This window comes from Myotis myotis, unplaced genomic scaffold (assembly GCF_014108235.1).
Source record: "Myotis myotis isolate mMyoMyo1 unplaced genomic scaffold, mMyoMyo1.p scaffold_m19_p_20, whole genome shotgun sequence".
NCBI classification, from domain to species: Eukaryota; Metazoa; Chordata; class Mammalia; order Chiroptera; family Vespertilionidae; genus Myotis; species Myotis myotis.
In genome coordinates, this window is record NW_023416325.1 from 19,430,220 (window position 1) to 19,453,005 (window position 22,786).

At 44.0% G+C, this 22,786-nt stretch overlaps 1 protein-coding gene across 6 annotated transcripts in view; it reads left to right on the forward strand.

Moving 5' to 3' along the window:
• The window catches only part of FBXW8 (F-box and WD repeat domain containing 8), a 111,219-nt gene that overhangs the window by 54,112 nt on the left and 34,321 nt on the right, over nt 1-22,786 (forward strand). For all 6 annotated transcript variants that reach the window (XR_004974760.1, XM_036353294.1, XM_036353296.1 and 3 more), the window contains 2 exons: nt 17,911-18,107; nt 21,228-21,434. Coding sequence is in view for 5 of the 6 variants with exons in the window: in XM_036353294.1 (XP_036209187.1) it covers nt 17,911-18,107; nt 21,228-21,434 (404 nt within the window). In the remaining variant the exon portion in view is untranslated. The remainder of the gene's footprint in view (nt 1-17,910; nt 18,108-21,227; nt 21,435-22,786) is intronic.

Here is a 22,786-nt window from a genome sequence, read left to right on the forward strand (position 1 = left end):
AGTATGTATGTATGTGTGTGTGTGTGTGTACACACACACACACACACACATACACATACTAGAGGCCCAATGCACGAAAATTCATGCACTGGAGTGAGGGGAGGTCCCTCAGCCCAGCCTGCACCCTCTTGCAGACTGGGAACCCTCGGGGGATGTCCACCTGCTGGCTTAGGCCCGCTTCCTGGGGGATCAGGCTTAAACTGGCAGTCAGACATTCCTCTGGCAGCCCGTGAGTCCTCGGGGGGTGTCCATCTGCCAGCTTAGGCCTGCTCCCAAGGGGATTGGGCCTAAGCCATCAGTCGGACATCCTTAGTGCTGCCGCAGAAGCAGAAGAGGTTCCCGCTACTGCCACCATCGCTGCACTTGCAGCCATCAGCCCGGCTTGTGGCTGAGTGTAACTCCCCCTGTGGGAGTGCACTGATCTCCAGGGGGCAGCTCCTGTGTTGAGCGTCTACCCCCAGGTCGTCAGTGCACTTCATAGGGACCTGTTGTTCCTCGTTGTTCTGATGTTAGGATCAATTTGCGTATTACTCTTTTATTATATACTAGAGGTCTGGTGCACAAAAATTTGTGTACTCGGGGGGGAGGGGGGGCTCAGCCCAGCCTGTGCCTTCTCGCAGTCTGGGACCCCTCGGGGAATGTCCACCTGCTGGCTTAGGCCCGCTCCCCAGGTGATCGGACCTAAGCTGGCAGTCAGATATTCCTCTGGCAGACCGGGAGCCCTCGGGGGATGTCCACTTGCCAGCGGGGAGCAGGCCTAAGCTGCAGTCGGACATCCTTAGCGCTGCTGAGGAGGCAGGAGAGGCTTCCGCCACCACTGCTGTACTGGCAGCCATCAGCCTGGCTTGTGGCTGAGCAGAGCTCCCCCTGTGGGAGCACACTGACCACCAGGAGGCAGCTCCTGCATTGAGCGTCTGCCCCCTGGTGGTCAGTGTGTGTCATTTTGACCAGTCATTCCCAGTCCTTCTGCTGTTAGAGTCAATTTGCATATTACCCTTTTATTATATAGGATGATATATATTTGTATTTAAATATGTTTTGATTGATTTTAGAGGGGAAGGGGAAGGGGGAGGGAGAGAGAGATAGAAATATCAATGATGAGAGAGTAATTGATCGGCTGCCTTTTGCATGCCCCACACTGGGGATCAAGCCTGTAACCTGGCCATGTACTCTGACTAGGAATTGAACCATGACCTGGTTCATAGGTTGATGCTCAATCACTGAGCCACACTGGCTGGGCTAGTTTTTCATATTTAAGTTTTGATCAATATAGAGTCCATCCTGGAATAGTATGAGAGATGAATTCAAGTATATCCTTTTTCTAGCATCTCTTTTTAGAAAGTCTATCTCTTTCTGCCTCACTGGTTGGATGTGGTGCCTTTACAAGTTTTTAGGTCTGAATTCTTTTAGTATTTGTCTATTTCTGGATGTTAAGTTCTGGTCCAGTGGTCTGTCCAGTTGTTTATATTCACATTATCGTATTTATCTGTTGTGTCCTGTTCTGGGGGCTATTCCTGTTCTAGGTAAAGTCTGCAGTACTTCCATGCCTTCATTGTTCACCCCAAAATCTGTGACTTGTCTCAAATTCCTTTTGCTATTAGGATTGTTTCTTTGATAAGAGCTGTTGTGTTTTCTTGCCTCTCTGTTACTCTGAGCTTGTTTACCAGTCTGATTGGGGTTGTTACTATTTCTGAGGTAAACAACAACTTCTCACTTTCTCCCCAGACCTCAGGTGGCATTGTCTTTGGTTTCACTTCAGTTTAACAGATTGTCATGGTGGTATTTATACCAATATATTCATGAGTAGCTGCTTCTGGGTAAAGACAGATTGAAATAATCAAACGTGCGTTTTTACATTCCTCCTTTCCAGGAGCAGAGAACAGACTCCTCTTAGGCACAACAGGGCAGAAAAGAAACTTTACCTTGTAGGGTCTGCTGTATAAAATTTGTAACTATGTCCCACAGAAGAGGAGAATTGGATAATAAAATGAGTTAATGAACTTCAGCTCCCTGGTTGTGCCAAAGGGAAGCTCTGTAGCCGTTGAAACCCGATGGTGATCCACACATAGAAAGAGTCAGATCCAGAGGAGAGATGGAAACAGCTTTGGGAGAAAGTGAGTCATCCCTGCATCCTTTTCAGCCTCCTTGCGCGCAGGAACATTGTACGCCCACCTGGGGTATTGAGCTTTGGCAAGGTGATCCACAGTTGTGATTTTTTGAATTCCAACCCACTGGCCTCATATTTCTTCTGCCTTGTTTCCGATTGTCAGCACTGGCCATCCTCCAGTTGATTTTACCACTAATTGTGTTGCACGTTACCGTACCAAAATGAATCAAATCAAAATGCTTTTCCTGGAGCATTAGATAAAGCAGGCGAAGGTTCTGAGTAATGAGCAGATGCTGCTAATGCAGGGACAGTGGGAGACCTTGCCAGGACTCCATCTGCTCCATGCTTGCCTGCCTTTGGCCTTGAGCCACAGCATTAGGGAACGGCAGTCTACTGGAAACCCACTCCCTGTTCACAGAGTTTGTCTTGAAAACTCACTCTTTGCAGAGAAGTGAGGTTACACTCTTCTTAGGTGCAGAGAAGGTCTTACTTGTTCCCCCTAAATGGGGAGAAGGGGGACAAGACCCAGTGCAGTTTAGCACGTGGAAACCTAGATGGGACAGCCAACAGTCGTCTTTCTTTGGTGCCATCAAGCAAGGCAAAGTGGCTTATCCACTTCTGCAGCACTCCCAGCGTCATTGTCTGACACACACATGCTCCATTGTCCCGGACTGTGCTGCCCTGGGCTGAAGTGGCTCTGATTTCTCATTTACTGACATATTAACAATGGATGGAAGTGGGTCTCTCCAAGCTTCTTTTCAGCAGTGAGCAGTAGGACTGTGTTTTAGTTAGGCGGCTATGGGACTGATTTTGTTGAGTAAAAGATCAGTTCTTGATCATTTTGCTTATGTTTCTTATTTGTATGTGGATGGTGACATTTGAATGTAATGCCCTAACCTTTGAGTGCAATATTCAGTCTCCTCCCCTGCCCTGGTCAAAAGGGAAGTTTGAGAAGTGGATTATGAATTTACTAAAGCATTGGAGATGGCTGAGACAGTTGGCTGTGGATGGGGAGAATTTTGTGGGGTTTTTTTCAAGGCCTTTTTTTTCTGGTCATTTTTCTTTTAGAAGTTTCAGTAATCAGTTCTTGCCTGAAACCTTTGCCTACTGTGCTTAGATTTAGGAGTCTTAGTCAGACTCTCAGTGAACAAAAAACCAAAATGGAACAACTTTCTGACAAAACAAAACAAAACAAAATACCTGATATATTCTTTTTCAAAGGTAGGATACATTAATAAATTTAAACAATTTCTTACCAGTAGGAATGCTCACATTTCAAAGCTGTTCAAAGTGGAGTTAAAAAAGGAAATGCAGAGTTCTGAACTGAGGTGGTTATTTCTGTGTTGAAGTATCTCTTAAGGCATTGAACTCTAACGTGACTAACTGGTGCGGTCTAGGGTGTTTGATTTCAAAGGCAAGCCATAGAGATTATTTCTGTGATGGAGGGAATTACTGAATAAAAATGCCTTTTAAAGGTTTTTCTATTTTCAGTAAGAGGAGTTCGAAATTCTATTTGTTTTACGCTTGCTTATGAATGCTTTGTAACTAATAGGGCAGTATTCCTCAAACGTGTCCACAGATACAATCACGGGTGGGAGTTGTGAGACCTTTAGGAACATTTTTAAAATCTGGGTATCTTTTATGGTAATCTAAAAATAGTAAAAAGAATCTGGATCTTTTGACTTTGTAGCTGAACCATGCTGTGGGGTTTCAGTATTTGAATTTGCATTTTGTAGTCACAGGCTGTTGGCACCAAGTGATCACCTACATGCCTTCTAATGCTTTGTTTTTCACACTGAGAGTACACCGATCAATCTTAGAGGTCTTGAGCTCTCAAATTTAAGAAACACTGGAGAGGGAAGTTCTCATGCTGTAGGCACAGACGAGCAGGTGATCAATTTTAGTATCACTATGAAGTTTTGAAGTTACTAGTGAAAATAATATGAAATAATTTTCTCATGCAGAAAAAAATGATATATTGAATTTATGATATAAGATTTGGTGTTAATCCTTTGGCTTATTGGATGGTTTTACTGAACAGTGATTTTTAATAAGACAGTCTGATGCATAAATTCAAAGTAGCTGTCCTGTCTTACTACAGTTAAGCTTAAAAACCAAAAGGAGCAGTAAATAGTACAGAGAGGCTTTGAGGAGATGGCTGAAACTCGAGAAATAAATTGTCCAAGTTCTTAAATTTACCTAATGAAAACCAAGCATGAATTAGTTTTTTGGAAGAAAACAATAAAATTTTAAGTCAGAGAATTTCCTTTTCAATACTTACCATTTTGGTTGTAGCATTTATTCATCCAAAACCCTAGAGCTCTTTTAAAGCAGGAATACATATATTTGTGGAATATATTCTTGTTTTAAAAGCAGAATGTGCCTGCCTTTTTAGTCAGAACACTATTACGCAGGCACATGGAGTAGGAAGGCAGCCCAGTGAGGCCAGGGACAGGTGCAGCAGGAAGTCCGAGTGGGGCAGTGGTCCGGCGAGTTCGGGAGGTTGGAAGCATACAGGGAGATGGGGCAGGTATGTATATTGAGGATGATGGGAGCCAGTTTTCTTCTTATTGGAGAAGGGAGGTACAGATATGGAAAGGGGGTAGTCAGAATGAACCCTGTGGGGCCGGATAGGAATAGGAAGTGTCTATAAAATTCATGATTTTCAATGTAAACAGAGAAGTAAATAGAAATGTGTGTGTGTAAGCATATATGTTCATGTATGTCCTAGCTTTGTTTGCTGAGAAGGTATAAAAGGAGCAACAGCCTAGTAGGAATGAGCTCACCTAGTGCTTAGACCTTGAAAATATCACTCTCTACTGAAAGGAGCCAGGACTACTTGCAGAAATGGCTGACTCCAGGGCTGGGGCAGGGATAGTCTCCAAATATTTGAAAATTAAACAGTATACTCCTTCTAAATAACAAAAGAAAGTAGCAGATATTTTGAACTGGATGAATGTATGGGATGTAGCTAAAGCAGTGCTTAGATGGAAATTTATAGTATTAGGTGCCTCTATTAGAAAAGAGGAAGTCTCAAATCAACATTATAACTTTTTACCTTAAGAAACTAGAAAAAGAAAAACAAAATAAGTGTAAAGAATAAAGTAATAACGTTAAGAGCAGATATCAGTGAAATAGAAGAGAGAGAAAAGCAATACAGAAAAATAATTGAAACAGAAAACTGGTTCCTTTAAAAAGATCAAATTAATAAATACTAGCCAGAGTGATCAGGAAAAAAAGAGAAAAGAAATTAATTGCCAACATCAGGAATGTAAGAGACGGGGACATCATTACAGAGACTACAAATGGTAAAAGGACTATAATGAAATATTTAGACAACTTTATGCCATTAAATTCAACCAGTTAGATGAAATGGATAAATTGATTTTTTGAAAGACACAGGGTGCACTACTAAAATTCACTTAAAAAGAACTAGAAAAATGAAATAGCTTCATTTTCATTAAATTGAATTTCTAATTTAGAAATTTTATACAAAGAAAGCTGCAAGCTCTCTCACTTTACTGGTGAATTCTACCATTGCCTTGAGGCTAAAATCAGATAAAGAAAAAAAGTATAACTGATACATGAAAATAAGTAAGCTACAGATTGATATATCTCATGAATATAGACATAAAAATCCTGAATGGAATATTTGAAAATTGAATCCTGCAATACATTGAAAGGGTAATACATCATAACCAGTTAGCATTCATCCCAGGAATTCAAGGTTAGTTTAAAATTTGAAAATCAGTCAGTATAACTCATCATGTTAATAGACTATAAAGAAAAACCATCTGATCATCTCAATGAAACAATAATATTTTATGAAAGCCAATTTGTACTCATGATAAAAACTCTTAGTTCATTGACCAAGAAGGGAATTTTCTACATCTGCTTGAGAGCATCTATGAAAAACCTACAGCTAATTTTATATTTAACTCATGACCTGGTGCATGGGTTTGTGCATATTGAAAGGAAATTAATTAGAAGGTGGCCAGTGGGGCGGGACTGGGTGTGATGGGCCGGACACATCCTGGAGCCAACCTCCTGCAGTCCCTCCCCAGCGTCTGTGGAGTGAGTGACCTTGGCCTGGCCCATGGGGATTGGGCCAAAACCGGCTCTCCAACATCCTCCGAGGGGTCCTGGAGTGCGAGAGGGCACTCTGCAAAGTTGCTGTTGTACAGGGTGTGGAACACAAACGCAAGTGTGCAGTAAACCAGATTCGGGGCCGACAGTGCCCCAGCAACAACATAATCCACGGCTGAAGGTGGAATCACACAGTCCAGTGAGGAATCAGGCTCCCTCCTCTCTGGTTTCAGGGTGCATCACCCGAGAACCGCTGCTGCCAAGTCACTACAGCACGACAGTTCCTGTGTTGAGCATCTGCCCCCTGGTGGTCAGTGCTTGTCATAGTGATAGGTAGGACACTTAGCATATTAGCCTTTTATAGATATAGACTAGAGGCCCGGTGCACAAAAATTTGTGCACTGGCGGTGGGGTGGGGGTGTCCCTCAGCCCCACTTGTGCCCTCTCACAGTCTGGGACCCCTCGGGAGATAATGACCTGCTGGCTTAGGCCCGCTCTCGGGTGGCAGAGGGCAGGCCCAATCCCTAGGTGCAGCCCCTGGTCGGGCTCAGAGCAGGGCCGATTGGGGAGTTGGGGTGCCACCCCATCGTGTACAGAGCAGGGTGGATCGGGAGGTTGCGATGCCACCCCAGTCACGCTCAGGGTAGGGCCAGTTGGGGGGTTGGGGCACCGCCCCCTGTCACACTCAAGGCAGGGTCGATGGGGAGGTTGCAGCGCCACCCCCTGTCACGCACAGAGCAGGGCCAATTGGTGTTGGGACGCTGCCCCCTGTCACGCACAGAGCAGGGCCCAGTGGGGGTTCGGGAGCTCCCCCCTGTCACGCACAGAGCAGGGCCCATCAGGGGGTTGGGGAGCTCCCCCATCACGCACAGAGCAGGGCTGATCAGGGGGTTGGGGAGCTCCCCCCTGTCACGCACAGAGTAGGGCCGATAGGGGAGTTGGGGCACCGCCCCCTGTCACACACAGAGCAGGGCGGATCAGAGGGTTGTGGCCCTGCCCCCTGTCACACACAGAGCCGCAGGGCGATCAGGGGGTTTGGACGCTGCCCCCTGTCACGCTGCTCCAGGGGCCAGGAAGCCTCGCAGCTCCGCTGATCCCAGTGCTGGGAGGCCTTGTGGCTCTGCTTGACACCGGGGCAGTGAGGCCTCACTGCTCAGCTGATCCCGGTGCTAGGAGGCCTCGCTGCTCTGCTGATCCCAGTGCTGGGAGGCCTCGCTTCTCCGCTGATCCCGGTGCTAGGAGGCCTCGCTGCTCTGCTGATCCCAGTGCTGGGAGGCCTCGCTTCTCCGCTGATCCCGGTGCTGGGAGGCTTCGCTGATCCCAGGCCAGGAGGCCTTGCGGCTCCGCTGATCCCGGGTTCGGGAGGCCTCGCGGCTCTGCTGCGGCTCCACTGATCCCGGTGCTGGGAGGCTTCGCTGATTCCAGGCCAGGAGGCCTTGCGGCTCTGCTGATCCCGGGTTCGGGAGGCCTCGCGGCTCCGCTGATCCCGGTGCTGGGAGGCATATTACCCTTTTACTATATAGGATAGAGGCCTGGTGCACGGGTTGGGGCCGGCTGGTTTGCCCTGAAGGGTGTCCTGGATCAGGGTGGGGGTCCCGCTTGGGTGCCTGGCCAGCCTGGATGAGGGGCTGATGGCTGTTTGCAGCTGGTCACACCCCCTTCAGGGTGGGGGTCCCCACTGGGGCGCCTGGCCAGCCTGGATGAGGGGATGATGGCTGTTTGCAGCTGGTCACACCCCCTTCAGGGTAGGGGTCCCCACTGGGGTGCCTGGCCAGTCTGGGTGAGGGGCTGAGGGCTGTTTTCAGGCTGGCGGGCGACTGAAGCTCCCAACCTCTCCTTTTTTTCTTTTTTTTATTCTGGGATTTATTTACCTTCTATGGCTGTCACTGGAACTGAGAGCCGGCTTTAGCTCTGAGGCTCGGCTCCAGCTCTGAGACCTTGGCTGCTGATCTGGGTTTGTTCGGATTCTATAATTGTAACACTGTTGCAACTCCAGCTCTGAGATCCCAGCTGGCTGAAAGCAGGTTTCTGGGGATGGTTTAGCTTCTATAATTGCAACATTGTTTCTTAGAGTTGTAGCTCAGAGGCCAGCAGTGGCAGGCGGGGAACCTTGGCTTCCTCCTTCACTGGAGCAAGCAAGCCTCCTGTTTGCTTCAGCTGCCTGGCTGCCGGCCGCCATCTTGGTTGGCAGTTAATTTGCATATCTCACTGATTAGCCAATGGGAAGGGTAGCGAAGTTATGGTTAATTACCATGTTTCTCTATTATTAGATAGGATAGTAAAAGACAATACTGTCACCTTAAGATTGGAAACAAAGCAATCATGTTCACTTTCACTACTATTACTTAACACTAGAGGCTTGGTGCATGAAATTCGTGCATGGGGGTGGTCGCTCAGCCTGGCCTGCACCCTCTCGTAATCTGGGACCCCTTAGGGGATGTCCAACTGCCAGTTTGGGCCCGATCCCGCACGACTGCCGGTTTAGGCCTGATCCCAACGTGACCCGGCAGTCGGACATCCCTCTTGCAATCCAGGACCGCTGGCTCCTAACCGCTCACCTGCCTGATTGCTCCTAACTACTCACCTGCCTGCCTGATCACCCCTAACCACCTCTGCCTCAGCCCTCGCGCCGTGGCTTTGTCTGGAAGGTCGTCCGGAATGATGTCCGGAAGGTCATTCGGCTGTACGGTCTAGGTCTAATTAGCATATTACGCTTTTATTATTATAGAATTTACTTGCCTTACTACTGGCCCAAACATGTAGGATCCTCCTGACAAAACCCACCTCCACTGGGAAGATTGGCATTGGCATCTGAATGCCTAAGTAAGAGGTTAGATTACCTGTGGTTTCCATTTTTTCATTCTCACTTGATACCAGGTAACTCAAAACTGACTGCCATTTTGCTGTAATCTAAATCTTTACATCTAGATTTTTTTCTTTTTTGTTTTAGAGCCATTTAATAATTTTATTGAAAGGAAATTTATAGTATGGTTTCAAGATCTTTTGAGGATTTGGAATGGGGTTTCTAAAAGCTGCAAAATGTCATCACTGGAATTTGCATTGTCAGTCCATTTGGTCTGAGAAGTCACTTTGTAGTGTAGCTACTGAAAACATGAGTAAAACAAATGATATTTTTTACTTTTACAAGATGATAGTTTTTACTTTTGTCACTGATAGTCTTTCAATTTGTTGTTTTTGAAAATCCTTTTATTATAGTACAGAATAATATGATGAACCCTCATGTACCCATCACTCAGCTTCAACAGTTACCAGCATCAATCTTAAATTATGTTTCTAAATATTATAGTTATGTCAGTCAACATATGAGCGAAACTAATTTTGAAGATAGGCATATTTTCTTTATACCAGTAGGTAGTTAGAGAGAGAGAATGAATGAATAAGGAGTCAGCCTCAATGCCAGCCTGGCCTAGGCGCTGTGCTGGGCTGTCCTGCCCTGGTCTGATCCAGGGAAGTGGTGGTGGTGTTGTGAAATGTTCTGGAATTCATTTCACCTTAACCCATTGATGGGTCAGAAGTAGAATTTGAGATTTTAATTTAATTGTGTATATCAGAGTTAAATATTATAAAATTATGCAGATCAAGATTGGAATTAGTAAATAATCAAAATATCCCATTCTAATCATACCAGTATTTATAAGGATGTGTATACAGGTAATAAGAAATTGTTTGTTATAGTATTACATGTAGAAAAACAAATAGTACCAAAATATATAGAGTAAAAGTAAGTGTTCTTTCTCCTCCAACCCGCTTAGCCCCTGACTCCCCCAGATTTCTTACTTGTCAATCTAAAATGCAGCTTCTACAGTGCTTCATTACTTATTGGCGTTTTTGCTTGTTTGTTGTTGTTTTTGTAAGTAATAGAGTTTAGCTTTAGAGCTTGTGTGGCTGGAATGTGCAGTATGACATGCACGGTGGATGCAGCATCATGACCCTTGTTTGCACTGGTATTAATTGCCCCCGGGCCACCTCTTCCATGAAACCAAGTGTTTTTGGCCTCTCAGACTTTATGCCACCTTTACATCCCTGGTGTTCACTTCATAGTGATGTTGTATGAGTTTAATGAAGAGGTGCATGTTTAGTGAGCGCTGTGGGTATATTTAACATTTTTGCTAAAATGCCTTTCCTCTTGTTGTAGGATTTCTTTTGACTCCTGCTTAATTTCTGATAGGCAAGTGTTTATGTACATGGTGGAAATTGAGGTTGCCAGCTGTCTTTATAAATAGTCAGCTTCATTCAGTGTCTCTGAACTGCAGTTAATTGATCCTGTCTACTTAACTACGTATTAGGAAGCTGAGGCCAAGCCTCAGGTATTTATTGCGCAAGCTCGAGAGAGGAGGAGCTCCTGGCTAAAAGAAGTTCTAATTAGGAAAGCACTAAGACAAACTAGTGCAAGAAGTGACCAGTCTCTGGCTTTCTAAACTGGTAACCTGTTTTAAATTTTATGGTGCATGAAAAAGATTAAAGGGGAGGGGCAACACCAATTGTGTGTGTGTGTTTTTTTTTCCAAAACCAGTTCAGCAGTTATTTACCTTTCAAGCAATTAACATAATTACCATTATGCTAAAAAGTAATTTTGGAAAGTTCTGCCCTGAGCTCTTATGACTCCACCGGGACAGTTTTAGTTGGGACTTATCTTTTTGATGGAAGCCTAATTGCAATTTTGGCTTTGTGCACACAAACAGAAGCAGCTAATTGTTTAGGCAAATAGCAGATTAATTTAAATATGCATCCCTAATAAAACAAAAATGGTATCCATTATGGTCCTTGTTCCCATGATGAGGAATATAAATATTCTGTGCAAGTACCATTAGGCGGAGGTCTTAAGGATCGTCGACATTATTTCACAGTGGTAGCACTTTCCTGATATCGAGTCATCTTTACAAAAGCTAGCATAAATCAGTTTAAACTCATTTAGAGCCCATTTCCACTATGTGCAGTTTCATTACCACACTCTGGCTGGCCTCCTTTGGGAGGTGGGAGGGGCATGCTACAAACTGGCATGGGTGCCCATCCACAGCTGCTGAGCAGGCTTTATGTCTCCTCAAAAGACTGGCCATCGTTACTCATGTCATTGTTAACGACTGTTCCTCGCCTAGGGTGAACCAGGAGTTCCTTCAGCCCTGCTGCCCCTTGTCAAGGTGGAGGGTCCTGAACCCAGAGAGCAGGTGGGACTGCCAGGCCCTACTCCTGTCTGCTTGATTGGGCTGATGGCCTTCACTCATTGTTTTCTTCCTTAATTTTTAGAGAGACCCCTTTTCTTTTGTCTGCATCCTTTTCATAGATAAAACAGTATTGTTGGGATCCCAACACTAGCTTCTGAATGAAGCATCTTTCATCTAGCTCAGGGGTGGGGAACCTTTTTCCTGCCAAGGACCATTTGGGTATTTATAACATCATTCGCGGGCCATTCAAAATTATCAGCTTAAAAATTAGCCTGCTATAGTTGGTCAAACATTTAATTATCTCACCCCTAATGCCTTGGCAGGGCCAGACCAAATTATTTTCCAGGCCTTATACAGCCTGCGGGCTGGACGTTCCCCACCCCGGTCTAGCTCTTGAGGTTTTGTCAGGGAGAAAGACACCTACTCCCCTTTTAGTTTTCCCGGTGGGGGGCAGACGGGGGCCCTAAACCCCAGGTCTTAGGGTTCTGCCTGGTTCAAGGAATGATAGCAATGAGCTACCTCTTAAGCTGCTAGTGAAGAACTACACAGAACCTCCCTTTGCATTAGCTGAGGTTTCCTTTCGTTTTTACCTGGGCCTGGCAGGCAGAATAAATGTAGTAGACACCTTTCAGGGTGCCTCCTTGCTCTGAGGTCCCTCCTAGCCCCCCTAGAGGCAGCATGTTCACAGTACTTGAGTGAGTCCTTTGGTCTCAGCTGGTTGGACAAGGATGAGGACCCTGGCCCTGGGAGCATCTGCTTCATGGACAGGATGAGCCGGTTGGGCCTCAGATTTTCAGTCTCCGGTGTGTGCATGGAGCTGATGACTTCATGGAGCTGGGAAAGGGAAAGCTGGTTTGTGGAGGCAGAGAAGGTCAAGATAGTTGCAGAGAGAAGCAGAGTTAAGATACCTGGCGAGACATACATAACTGCCTCGGTTCCGAATGTTCCTAGTTCCTGGCTCTGGTCCCTTAAAATCTTTACTTCCTGCCTTCAGGTTCCACAGGACAGTCCCATTCCTTTCCAGTGAGTTTTCTTTTGTATCTAAGCCATTTCAGTGGATTTCTGTTTCTTACAACCAAATGTTCTCTTGCTAAAACCTAAGATGAATGCTCAGCAAACCTTCGTTGACTTTCAGCTACGTGCAGTATTCTGAATTCACTACCCAGCGAGGAATGTAGCAGAAAAGTGACACAGTCCTGCCACTTCATAAGGCCACACAAATCAGGAGACAAATCTGCGTTATTCTGTGTCTGCAGAATGATAAAGCTTAGCCTTTCAAATGAATTCCCATCTGATTTTTAAGAATCACCACCTGTTTCTGACAGGCTTTCACTACTTCTTCCTTAATGCAGGCAGTGGACGTGGACACGGTTCAACTTGCAATAGTTGGGAAAATTAGCTGCTCCTCTTTGGGATCAATTCTGTGACATGACAAAAAGTTAAGCTTCTGTACTGTGATACTGCACTTTGTGTATATGTCTCTGTTATATTTTAGTTACTAAAATGCTTAGGGTTCTCTTCAGTGTGAGTTTTGTGTTGTGAGAATAGGGATCATGTCTTTTTTTTGTCCCCCCATGCGAGATGCTGGATGGATGCCACTAGAGCAGCCATGGGCAAGCTACGGCCCGCGGGCCGGATCCGGCCCGTTTGAAATGAATAAAACTAAAAAAAAAAAAAGACCGTACCCTTTTATGTAATGATGTTTACTTTGAATTTATATTAGTTCACACAAACACTCCATCCATGCTTTTGTTCCGGCCCTCCGGTCCAGTTTAAGAACCCATTGTGGCCCTCGAATCAAAAAGTTTGCCTGCCCACCCCTGCACTAGAGTGTCAGCTGCATGCAGGCAGGGACTTCTTTGCTTTGTTTTGATGTATGCACTGTGGTTTTCCAATATCTAGGATCGTGGGTGGCCCAGAGCAGGGCTCAGCAGGTACTCATTGAATGTGTTGTTGCATTAATTTATTTTTGGCTACATATTGGTTCACGTGAATGATAATCTGCGACATTGCTATAAAATAGTCTTATAATTCAAGTTTTTACTGTTCCGAGTATTTGAGGTTGTAAAACTAGCCATGACATAACTATATAACTAACAAGTCAGCTGATTATAAAATTAGCTTTCACTCAAACATCCCTCCCTGTTAGCTGCTGTGTCTGTTCCTGCCCACCTTGCCCATGTGTTTTTGGGTCAAATATCCAACAGAATAGTTGCAAAGTGAAGTTGCAAATCTTACAAAAGCTGCAGGATTTAATAAAAGTGATATTGCAGGAGCACTGGAAGTGGTAATTACTCTGATAAATAACAATTGGCTTTTTTCCTTTACTTAAGTCTTTTTAAAAGATAATCGTCTGTTTATGTAAAAATAACAGCAGTGTATGTGGGGTTTATAACATGTAGAAATAAAAAGTACGACAACAGTAGCACAAAGCCTGGGAGGGGGGAGATGGAAGTAGCTGCTGGGAAGTTCTTACATGTGAGAGGTGGTGTGACATGAAGGTAGACTGCGGTAAGTTACAGGTGTATGTTAAAATCCTGAAGCAACCACTGAAATAACACAGCAAAGGGTTTGGCTAATAAGTCAACAAAGGAATTAAAACAGAAAAAGAGTGGGGGAAGGTGCAAAGAACAAATGGGACAAATAGAAAAATGGTAGGGTAAGCCCATTTTTACCAATAATCACATTAAAGATAAATAGTTAAACACACCAGTTAATAGCAAGACCAACCATATGCCATTTATAAGAAACTCACTTTAAATATAAAGACATGGCAAAGCGAAAAGACAAAAAAATATAATCCAAAGAATGCTGGAGGGGCTCTGTCAGGTTCCGACAAAGTAGATTTCAGAGCAGAGAGTATAACCAAGGATAGAGGATGTTCGTATAATAAAGTGTCAATTCATCAAGAGGACATAACAACCCTAAATTTTATCACCATGAAGTGGTCCTGGAGGACTGTGCAGATGACACTGGCACCATTCACAAGTGAGGATCTGACCAAGTTCTACACTTAACAGTTGAAATAGAGAAAATAACAAAGATGATGGCACAATAGGCATTCAGAGAGAATTAAATGGATGGAGCCTTGGAATGTATTTTCCAAAAAGACCCTTCTTAGGATAGCTCTGTGAAACTCAGCCTGTGGGGAAGCCTATTTTATTGCATACGATTCTGTTGGAAAAATGATGCCAACAAAACCAATACTTGATTAATAATGAAAAATGTGTTTATAGATAAACTCCATGTGTGCTTAGAGTGAGCTGTGGTTGAATAACTTCCACACTTGGCAGAACACAGGGTGAGTTGACGTCAGTTACTCATCGATCTCATAGTTATTTTATGCACTTGTAAATGCAGCTGCTCATCCTACACGTTTCTAGCTAAATTTCAGCCCAGCCTCATTGTGTACCTAGTGGCTTTGCACAGTTGTTTAACCACTTGGAGCTTCTGTCTCTTCTCTTTTGTAAAGTGAGGATAAGGATGGATGCTCCTCCCAAGACAAAGTGAGCACTGGATGAAAGTAGACAGATGACAGTGTCTGCACGTTTGAAAGTTCCTTGCAAGTAGCAACTTTCATGTCTCTCTACTCCTGATTGTGATGTCTCCCAACAAATGCCACGCGGAAACATTTGGAAGAGGCGCATCTATCTCCTATTTTATGTGCAGAGCCATTGGTGTTTTCTGCTGTATGTCTGTTTCTTCTGAGTCAGAAGGGAAAGAATTTACCAGAATATTTGCCAGGGAATGTGTTATGGAGCCTTTGTGATCTGCTTATCCCCCAAGTTTATCATAATTCTTGTACTTCAGATATTGAGCATCCTATTTTACATATGAAGCAACATTTAACTCAAAAGATCTGCTTTGGTTTGTAATCACCTACTTAAGTCTACTGACAGTTTGAAAGTCTGGCAAAGCAACCCAAAGGTACTATTTTCTTCTGACTGTATTTATTTAGTGCTGAAGCATACTTCATAGTGAGTTTGTAAGTTCAAGTCATTTATTGTTTAAAGACAAAAGCACAAGGCAAGAAAAAAGAAAGATGGGAAGATGGCTCACAAAGAGAAGAAACATGGGCAGCTACCTCTGTTTTAGGCAGTAGGAAGCTGCAGATAATAGGACTGGATTTATGGATGAGCAGTAGAGGAAATCAGTGTTATTAATAGATTAAAAAGGCTTTATACACAGCAGGAACTTTTATGAATACATAAAAACAAATGATTGGTCTTCTCCAGCATTTTATGTGGTTTATCTCCTTTAATCTACCCACAGCCCTGGGTAGTCGGTAATGCTATCTTCAGTTTTACAGGTGAGGAAACAGGCTCACTGCTTTACGTAACTCACCCAAGGCCTTCAGCTGGCGAGCAGTGGAGCTGGGTTTGAACTCAAAGAAATAGCCATGGACTGTGTTATCGCCACAGATTGTTTCTGTGAATTTTGAAAAAATAAAATCAGTTGGAATTGGAACAAACCATTATCCAGCATCTACAGAAAGTAATTCTTTTCTTGGGTAAACCTTTGAGGGAAAACTAGCTTGGGGTCATAAAGAAGAAATGATTTGGTGAGAAAAAAAGAATCAATGGCATTGCAAATACAGAAAAGTGTATGTATCTGCAGGGGGCTGAAAGTTCCTGTAGACCGCTGGTTCTCAAACTCAAGCTTTCACTCCAGTTGAAAATTTGCTTTTCTAACAAGCCCGGGGGATCCTGATGGTCCTGGGCCCGCCCACTTGGAGAGCAGTGCCGTAGACAGTTTGAGAAAGGTGGAGACATGGCCAGTGTGTGCAAGAGGACTTCATCTGGGTAGCAGCAGTCAAGGTGCTGGGGAGAGGGTGGATTATAAAATCAGTTTTTAACCAGTGTGGCAAAGTCAAGCTCGGGTTTTTACAACTGTTCATGGCCAGGGGGGTCTAGAGGAAGGAGGTGGTGAGGAAGGATGTAAACTACTTTTAATGGCTGTTTTCAGGCATTGCTAGCGTCTGGAGAAGGGTCTGGCCCAGAACAGGTGCTCAGTGGTTATTTTTTTTTGATTGATTTTTTTGCAGAGAGGAAGGGAGAGGGATAGAGAGTTAGAAACATCGATGAGAGAGAAACATCGACCAGCTGCCTCCTGCACACTCCGCACTGGGGATGTGCCCGCAACCAAGGTACATGCCCTTGACCGGAATCGAACCTGGGACCTTTCAGTCCGCAGGCCGACGCTCTATCCACTGAGCCAAACCGGTTAGGGCGCTCAGTGGTTATTTGTTGCACAAATGAGTGGACAAGTAGAAGAATGAGTTAACTCCATATGTTAGCACTACTCAGCAATTAATTCTTCTTAGGTTTCTCTCGTGAAAACATATTTAAAAAATTTTTCTTCTTGGTAAAGATAGTTTTTGGAAAACATTTTAGTATGTACAAGGAGGTAACAGGAAACTTCCCTCCTGCTCTTCTTCTTTTCCTCTGGTTTCTTTCCTTGGAGGCCAGTTACCGTTAATAGTTTCTTGTGTGTCCTTCCAGGATATTCCATTTGTGTGTGTGTGTGTGTGTGTGTGTGTGTGTGTGTGTGTGTGTGTAAATTTTTTAAAACACAAGAACAGTGTAACGTACTATACTATTTGTTCTTTACTTTTTTCATTTAACAATATATTTTGTTGATCATTTCATATAGCATATATAAGGCTGACTCAGTCTTTTTTAACTGGTCATTTTATTTAAATTACAAAGTATGGAGGTGGCGTTATTTAAGTAGCTCTCTATTCATGGACATTTAAAACTTGCAGTCTTTTGAAATAATTAAAAGCAGTACAGTGACTAGCCTATATACATTTTTAATTTTGTAAATATTATCCAATCGCCTTCAAAGTGGGTGAATTAGTTTACATCCCCACTAACAATTTGAGAGCGCATTTCCCTGAATTCTCAACAAAATATTTTATGAAATATTTTATCTTTGTCAATATGACTGATAAAAATGGTATTATAGTTTTTATTTATCTTTTTCTAATTGAGTGAATTTTTACTTTATTTTTATGTTTGAGTCAGTTGTGTTTCTTTTTCTGTGAACAGTATACTCATGTCCTTCACTCACTTTTCAGTTGCTTTTTTTTCTTAGTGAATCTTAGAAGTCCTTTATATATAACTAGTGGCCCGGTGCATGAAATTTGTGCACGGGTAGGACCCCTAGGCTTGACCGATAATCAGGGCTGATCAGGTTCCCTGCCTCCCCGCCTTCTCCTTCCCTCACTCCTTCTCCTTCCCTTGCTCCCTCGCTCCCCCCACTGCTGCTGCTGCTGGTTGCCCGCCATGTTCCACGCCGCCCCCTGGTGGTCAGTGCATATCACAGCGAGCGATCAAACGCTTGGTCGAACTCCCGAGGGAACAAATTGCATAGTAGCCTTTTATTATATAGGATAGAAATTGGCCCTTTGTTATATGTGATGCAAATATTTTATCATTCATTTTTTAATTTTCTTTACATTAAACAATTGTTATTTTATAATTACATTGAAGTAAATTTAAAGCTATCTACATACTTTTTTTTTCTACATAGGATTTCTTAATATTTGGGATCTAAGGACTGGAAAGTATCCTATTCACCGCTTTGAGCATGATGCAAGAATACAGGCACTAGCCCTCAGCCAGGAAGATGCCACTGTTGCCACAGCTTCTGCTTTCGATGTTGTGATGTTGCATCCCAATGAGGAAGGATATTGGCAAATAGCTGCAGAATTCGAAGTTCAGAAACTGGTGAGCTTTTAGTCTGGTCATTTTATTTTTCATTCTTAGAACCTCTGAATCTAATATAAACAAATAGTAATGATGTGGGAAGCTCCCACTCACTCAGGACTCCCTGTGGGCCTCACATCCATAAATCTCACCCCTGCCTTGCGAAATAGGTGCTATCATTTTCCCTGTTTACCAAGAAGCCAAGAAAAACTTAGAGCAGTGACTGGACCTCCCCAGCCTCAGAGCCAGGAAGTGTGATTCGAACCCAGGGCTTACTTCAGGGCTAGAGTTTCTCATTGCCATGGTCCTCATCCGCTTTCACAGGACATCCACCACTCGAAATCTAAGGTCAGCTTCTGGCCTCCTACAGAAGTGAAAATGAGTTCAGTGACATTATCCCAGTCCTTATGGCAAGGAGGGTTCTATCCTCAGCTTTCTTCACCCCAAGTTTTTTTCACCTGGAAGTAAAAGTAGCTCCTGTGTGAAAATAGGTAGAAGTCGGCGTCATATTCCAGGACGTCGTGTGTGAAGCTGAGCCAGCCGTAAAGAGTTCTTTACGTGGAGCTTGCTTCTGAGTTCACTTGTACGTGAGCCTCTGCATTCTAATGGTAGCAGGTGATTTGCTGGTAGAAGGAAGTTTAAATCTGTGCTGAATTCCGGTTTAATTTAAACAAACCTGATTTTGGCACTAGTAGAAGAGTGAACAGAAGAGCCAACATTGAATAAATTGATGGCCTGACCTGGAACAAATCCTCTTCCTCTCCCTTTCCTCCTGGTGAGAATCTTATTAGACTGAATAACTAAAAAGCCCCATGTTACTGCCTCACCTCCATAAGCTGCTTGTCCCTCTAATGAGCCAGTCTCGGCAGTTTGGGTCTAGCGTTCCCCCAAACTGCCTGAGGCTGTTCTCCCATCTTGGGTTTTATTAGAAAAATGTGAAAGAACCATATTTGTTTGTTTTCACAACTACTGTCGTGCTTATCATCTGGTCTTTGACTAAAGAACACTGTAGAATGGCAACAATTATATGAACTCAGACAATTACTTAAGATGTGAGTCCCTCTATAAAATGTAAATCCTGCCTTGGCAATCAGTGGCATCCTGGCACAGACTGGATGCTTTTTGAAGTAGTTTTATAGCTCCCAGCAGTGGCCCAGCCACTGCCAATCAGAGCATCTTGGTCTGTCCAAAATCCAACATGAAGATGAAATTACATGGCTGGGCTGAGGATGTCAGTCTTAGGAAAGTAAGAAATGGTTTTTAGACTGGAGAGAGGGAGCAAGCTGGAGGCGGGTGCTGTAACACTTTATGTGTTATTTCTCACCCTGCGTGCGGGGTGGCCACAGGCTGCTTGTCACTGGCAGGCACCCCTGGCCTAGAGCGATGGGTCCTTTTGTCTTCCCCAGATAGGCTCCCCGAATCGCAGTGGCAGTGTTCCCGTGTTTGTGATGTCAGCCTAGAACATCAGCCTTTGTGATGGGCCCTGGGCTTTGGACGAGGGGCCGAGGATTAGCAGAGCCACCCAGATGTTCCCTCTCTGTCTCCAACTCCCCTGGACAGCCCTCAGCATTCAGGCTTTGGACTCAGTTATCTTGTTTTCAGGGCAATACTGTCCTTTTACACCGTGGATTTTCATAATTGAATGGCTTGGCTCACCTGTTGTCGCACTCTCAGAATTTACTCAGGGAGGTGAGAACCGGTGGTAAACTACACTGGGGGAGTGTGCCACTCAGGGATCTAGAAAAGCACATTATTCTTAAAGGGACCTCCCCTACACATGCAGATTAGAGAAGGGCCTGGCACAAAAAGCCTGTTGGTCGTGGCCTTCCTGCTCCCGATGGCATGGAAGCCTGGAGAGAGCAGGTAACTCAGATATTTCTAACCTTTTAGCAACGCAGTTTTGGTATTTGCACAGATGTTAAAATGTGATTTTTGCTCATTTGGAACTGAGTGAATTTTATTCAGTTTCTGGTTTAAAGATACTTTTGAATAACTATTACGCCTGCATGGGTTCAGAATTTAAAAGATCCAATAAAGTTTACAGTGAGTAACAACATTTCCACCCCATCCCTCAACTCTTCCCTCTTTGAAAGCAGCCATGATTAGAAGATTTATGCATGTACAAGCCAAGTACATCACACCCTTCCTCTGCCCACATGCACACACGTTAGCACACTGGGAATCCCATTACCTTGCTTCCTTGCTCTCTGCCCAAATGAGTATCAGTTCATGAAGACTCTTCATGCTTTTGCCCAAGACTGCGTGGTATTTCAGCGCAAATATGGACTGTCAGTTATTTATAGTCCATTTAGCATTTTCCAGTTTTTAGTGATGAAAAAGTAAAGCTTTAGCCAATAACCTGTATACATGGTTTTGATTAATGCAAGTTTATTTGTATGGAAAGTCCTGGAAGGAACTTGCTGGGTCAGAGCCTAAGTGCATTTGACATTGTGGAAAGTGTTGCCGATTTCCCTCTATAGCAGCAGTTCTCAACCTGTGGGTCACGACCCCTTTGGGGGTCGAACGACCCTTTCACAGGGGTCGCCTAACACCATCGGAAAACACATATATAATTACATATTGTTTTTGTGATTAATCACTATGCTTTAATTATGTTCAATTTGTAACAATGAAAATACATCCTGCATATCAGATATTTACATTACAATTCATAACAGTAGCAAAATTACAGTTATGAAGTAGCAACGAAAATAATTTTATGGTTGGGGGTCACCACAACATGAGGAACTGTATTAAAGGGTCGCGGCGTTAGGAAGGTTGAGAACCACTGCACTATAGACATTGGACCAGATTACATCCCACCAACCGTAGTGGGACCCATCATGTGGTTGTCCCCTTCACTTCCAGGCCAGTGTCTCAGCAGACAATGTGATCTTTACTGGTATGACAGGTGAAAATGGTACCTCAGTGAATTTTTACTTTATATTTTTCTTATTAGGAGTGTATTGTGTTTCTTTAAGAACTGTGTGTCATTTCCTGTGAACTGCCCCTTTACCCGTCTTTTTCTGTGGAGTTGCTGGTCTTCTCATTGACATTGAGCAGGAGCTATATACTTTTTGACCAAGTCAGGATGAACTGTATGTGGAACCTGAAGGACTAAATAACCCTTAACCTTTCCAGGTTGACTACCTTGAAATAGTTCCAGATACCGAAAGGTACCCTGTGGCAGTGGCCACTGCTGGAGATCTGGTGTACCTGCTAAAGGCTGACGACTCTGCCAGAACCCTCCACCACGTCTACGGGCAGCCCGTCACCTGTCTGGATGTCTCGGCCAACCAGGCTGCTTTTGGAGTGAAGAGTCTAGGATGGGTACACGAAGGAAACAAGGTACAAATAGCAAGACATGCAATTAACAAAATAGAACATCAGTTTTTATTTTCTAGAAGGCAGTTTAAAAAATTAAAGCTCCAAGATGTAGTCGGGAAATAGATATTTAGCATGGCAAAAAAATTCAAGCACTTGAAAAGGATATGAGGTGAAAAGAATTGTTTTTTTTTCCTCCTTTTCCCCAACCCCACTCCACAGACAAAACTGATAATTTCTAATAGATATCCATCTAGAATATAGGTACATTTATACACTGGAAAACATACCTTTATAGAAAAAAGGTTGCAGCAAAATTTATATTCTCACCAACAGTTCATAAAAGTACCTCTGATACTCTGAGCCAGAAGCAGGGAGAAAAGTTTTTAATTGAAATTCTTTGCATGATTACTAAATGTAATCACTACCTAGCGTTTTACTATCCTGACTGTAGGCCAAGTACTTAGTCTGAAAAGTCTTAAAGTTGATTTATGGAAGTCTCTTTCTCCTCCAGTGGGGTCAGGGGGGAGAGGGATCAAGTTTTATTTTGTTTTCCCTTCAGTGTGCCTTCTCTCGACCCCCTGGCAGTGGTGTGATCCCAGGAAGAAACTTCTCTGCGCATTGGCTCCCCTGGCAGCTCCTCCTCCTGAGGACAGAGGCCTCTCCCTGGCACTGCTGTGGCCTGCCGTCCCACGTGGCCTGAGGCAGGCTGCTTAACCCTCCCCTCTGTATGCCTCAGTGTCCTCATTTTTATTGATTTCAGAGAAGAAGGGAGAGGGAGAGAGAGATAGAAACATCAGTGATGAGAGAGAATCATTAATTGGCTGCCTTCTGCATGCCCCCTCCTGGGGATCAAGGCCACAACTCAGGCATGTGCCTTTGACCAGAATCAAACCCGGGACCCTTCAGTCCACGGGATGATGCTTTATCCGTGAAGCCAAACCAGCTAGGGCTCAGTTTCCTCACTTGTAAAAGGGGGCTCATAACAGTACCTACACCATAGAATTACCAGATTAAATGAAAACATGTCTGTAAAGCTTTAAGCGTCATGCCTGGCGTGTGACAGTTAATCATCACTGTGTGCCTCCTGGTATTTCTACCAGTCGTAGTTCAATGCTGGTCTCCGTTTGTGAATTTTTTTTACAGTTTCCCCTAACGTGTAAGTCACCTGTAAGGTCAGGTCTCATTTATCAGGCGTTCACTGATTTTGCAACTTAGTAGGTACTCAAAGCTTTGAAGCGTCCTGGATTGCAACTGTGTTCTTCACCCAGTAAGATAGATAAGGCACTAGAAAGGCCCGTGGCTTCCTGCAGCCTCACTGTGAGAAGGGCCTCCCTCTGTGCTGGAGGAGTGCATATGTCAGCATCTGTCGGCTG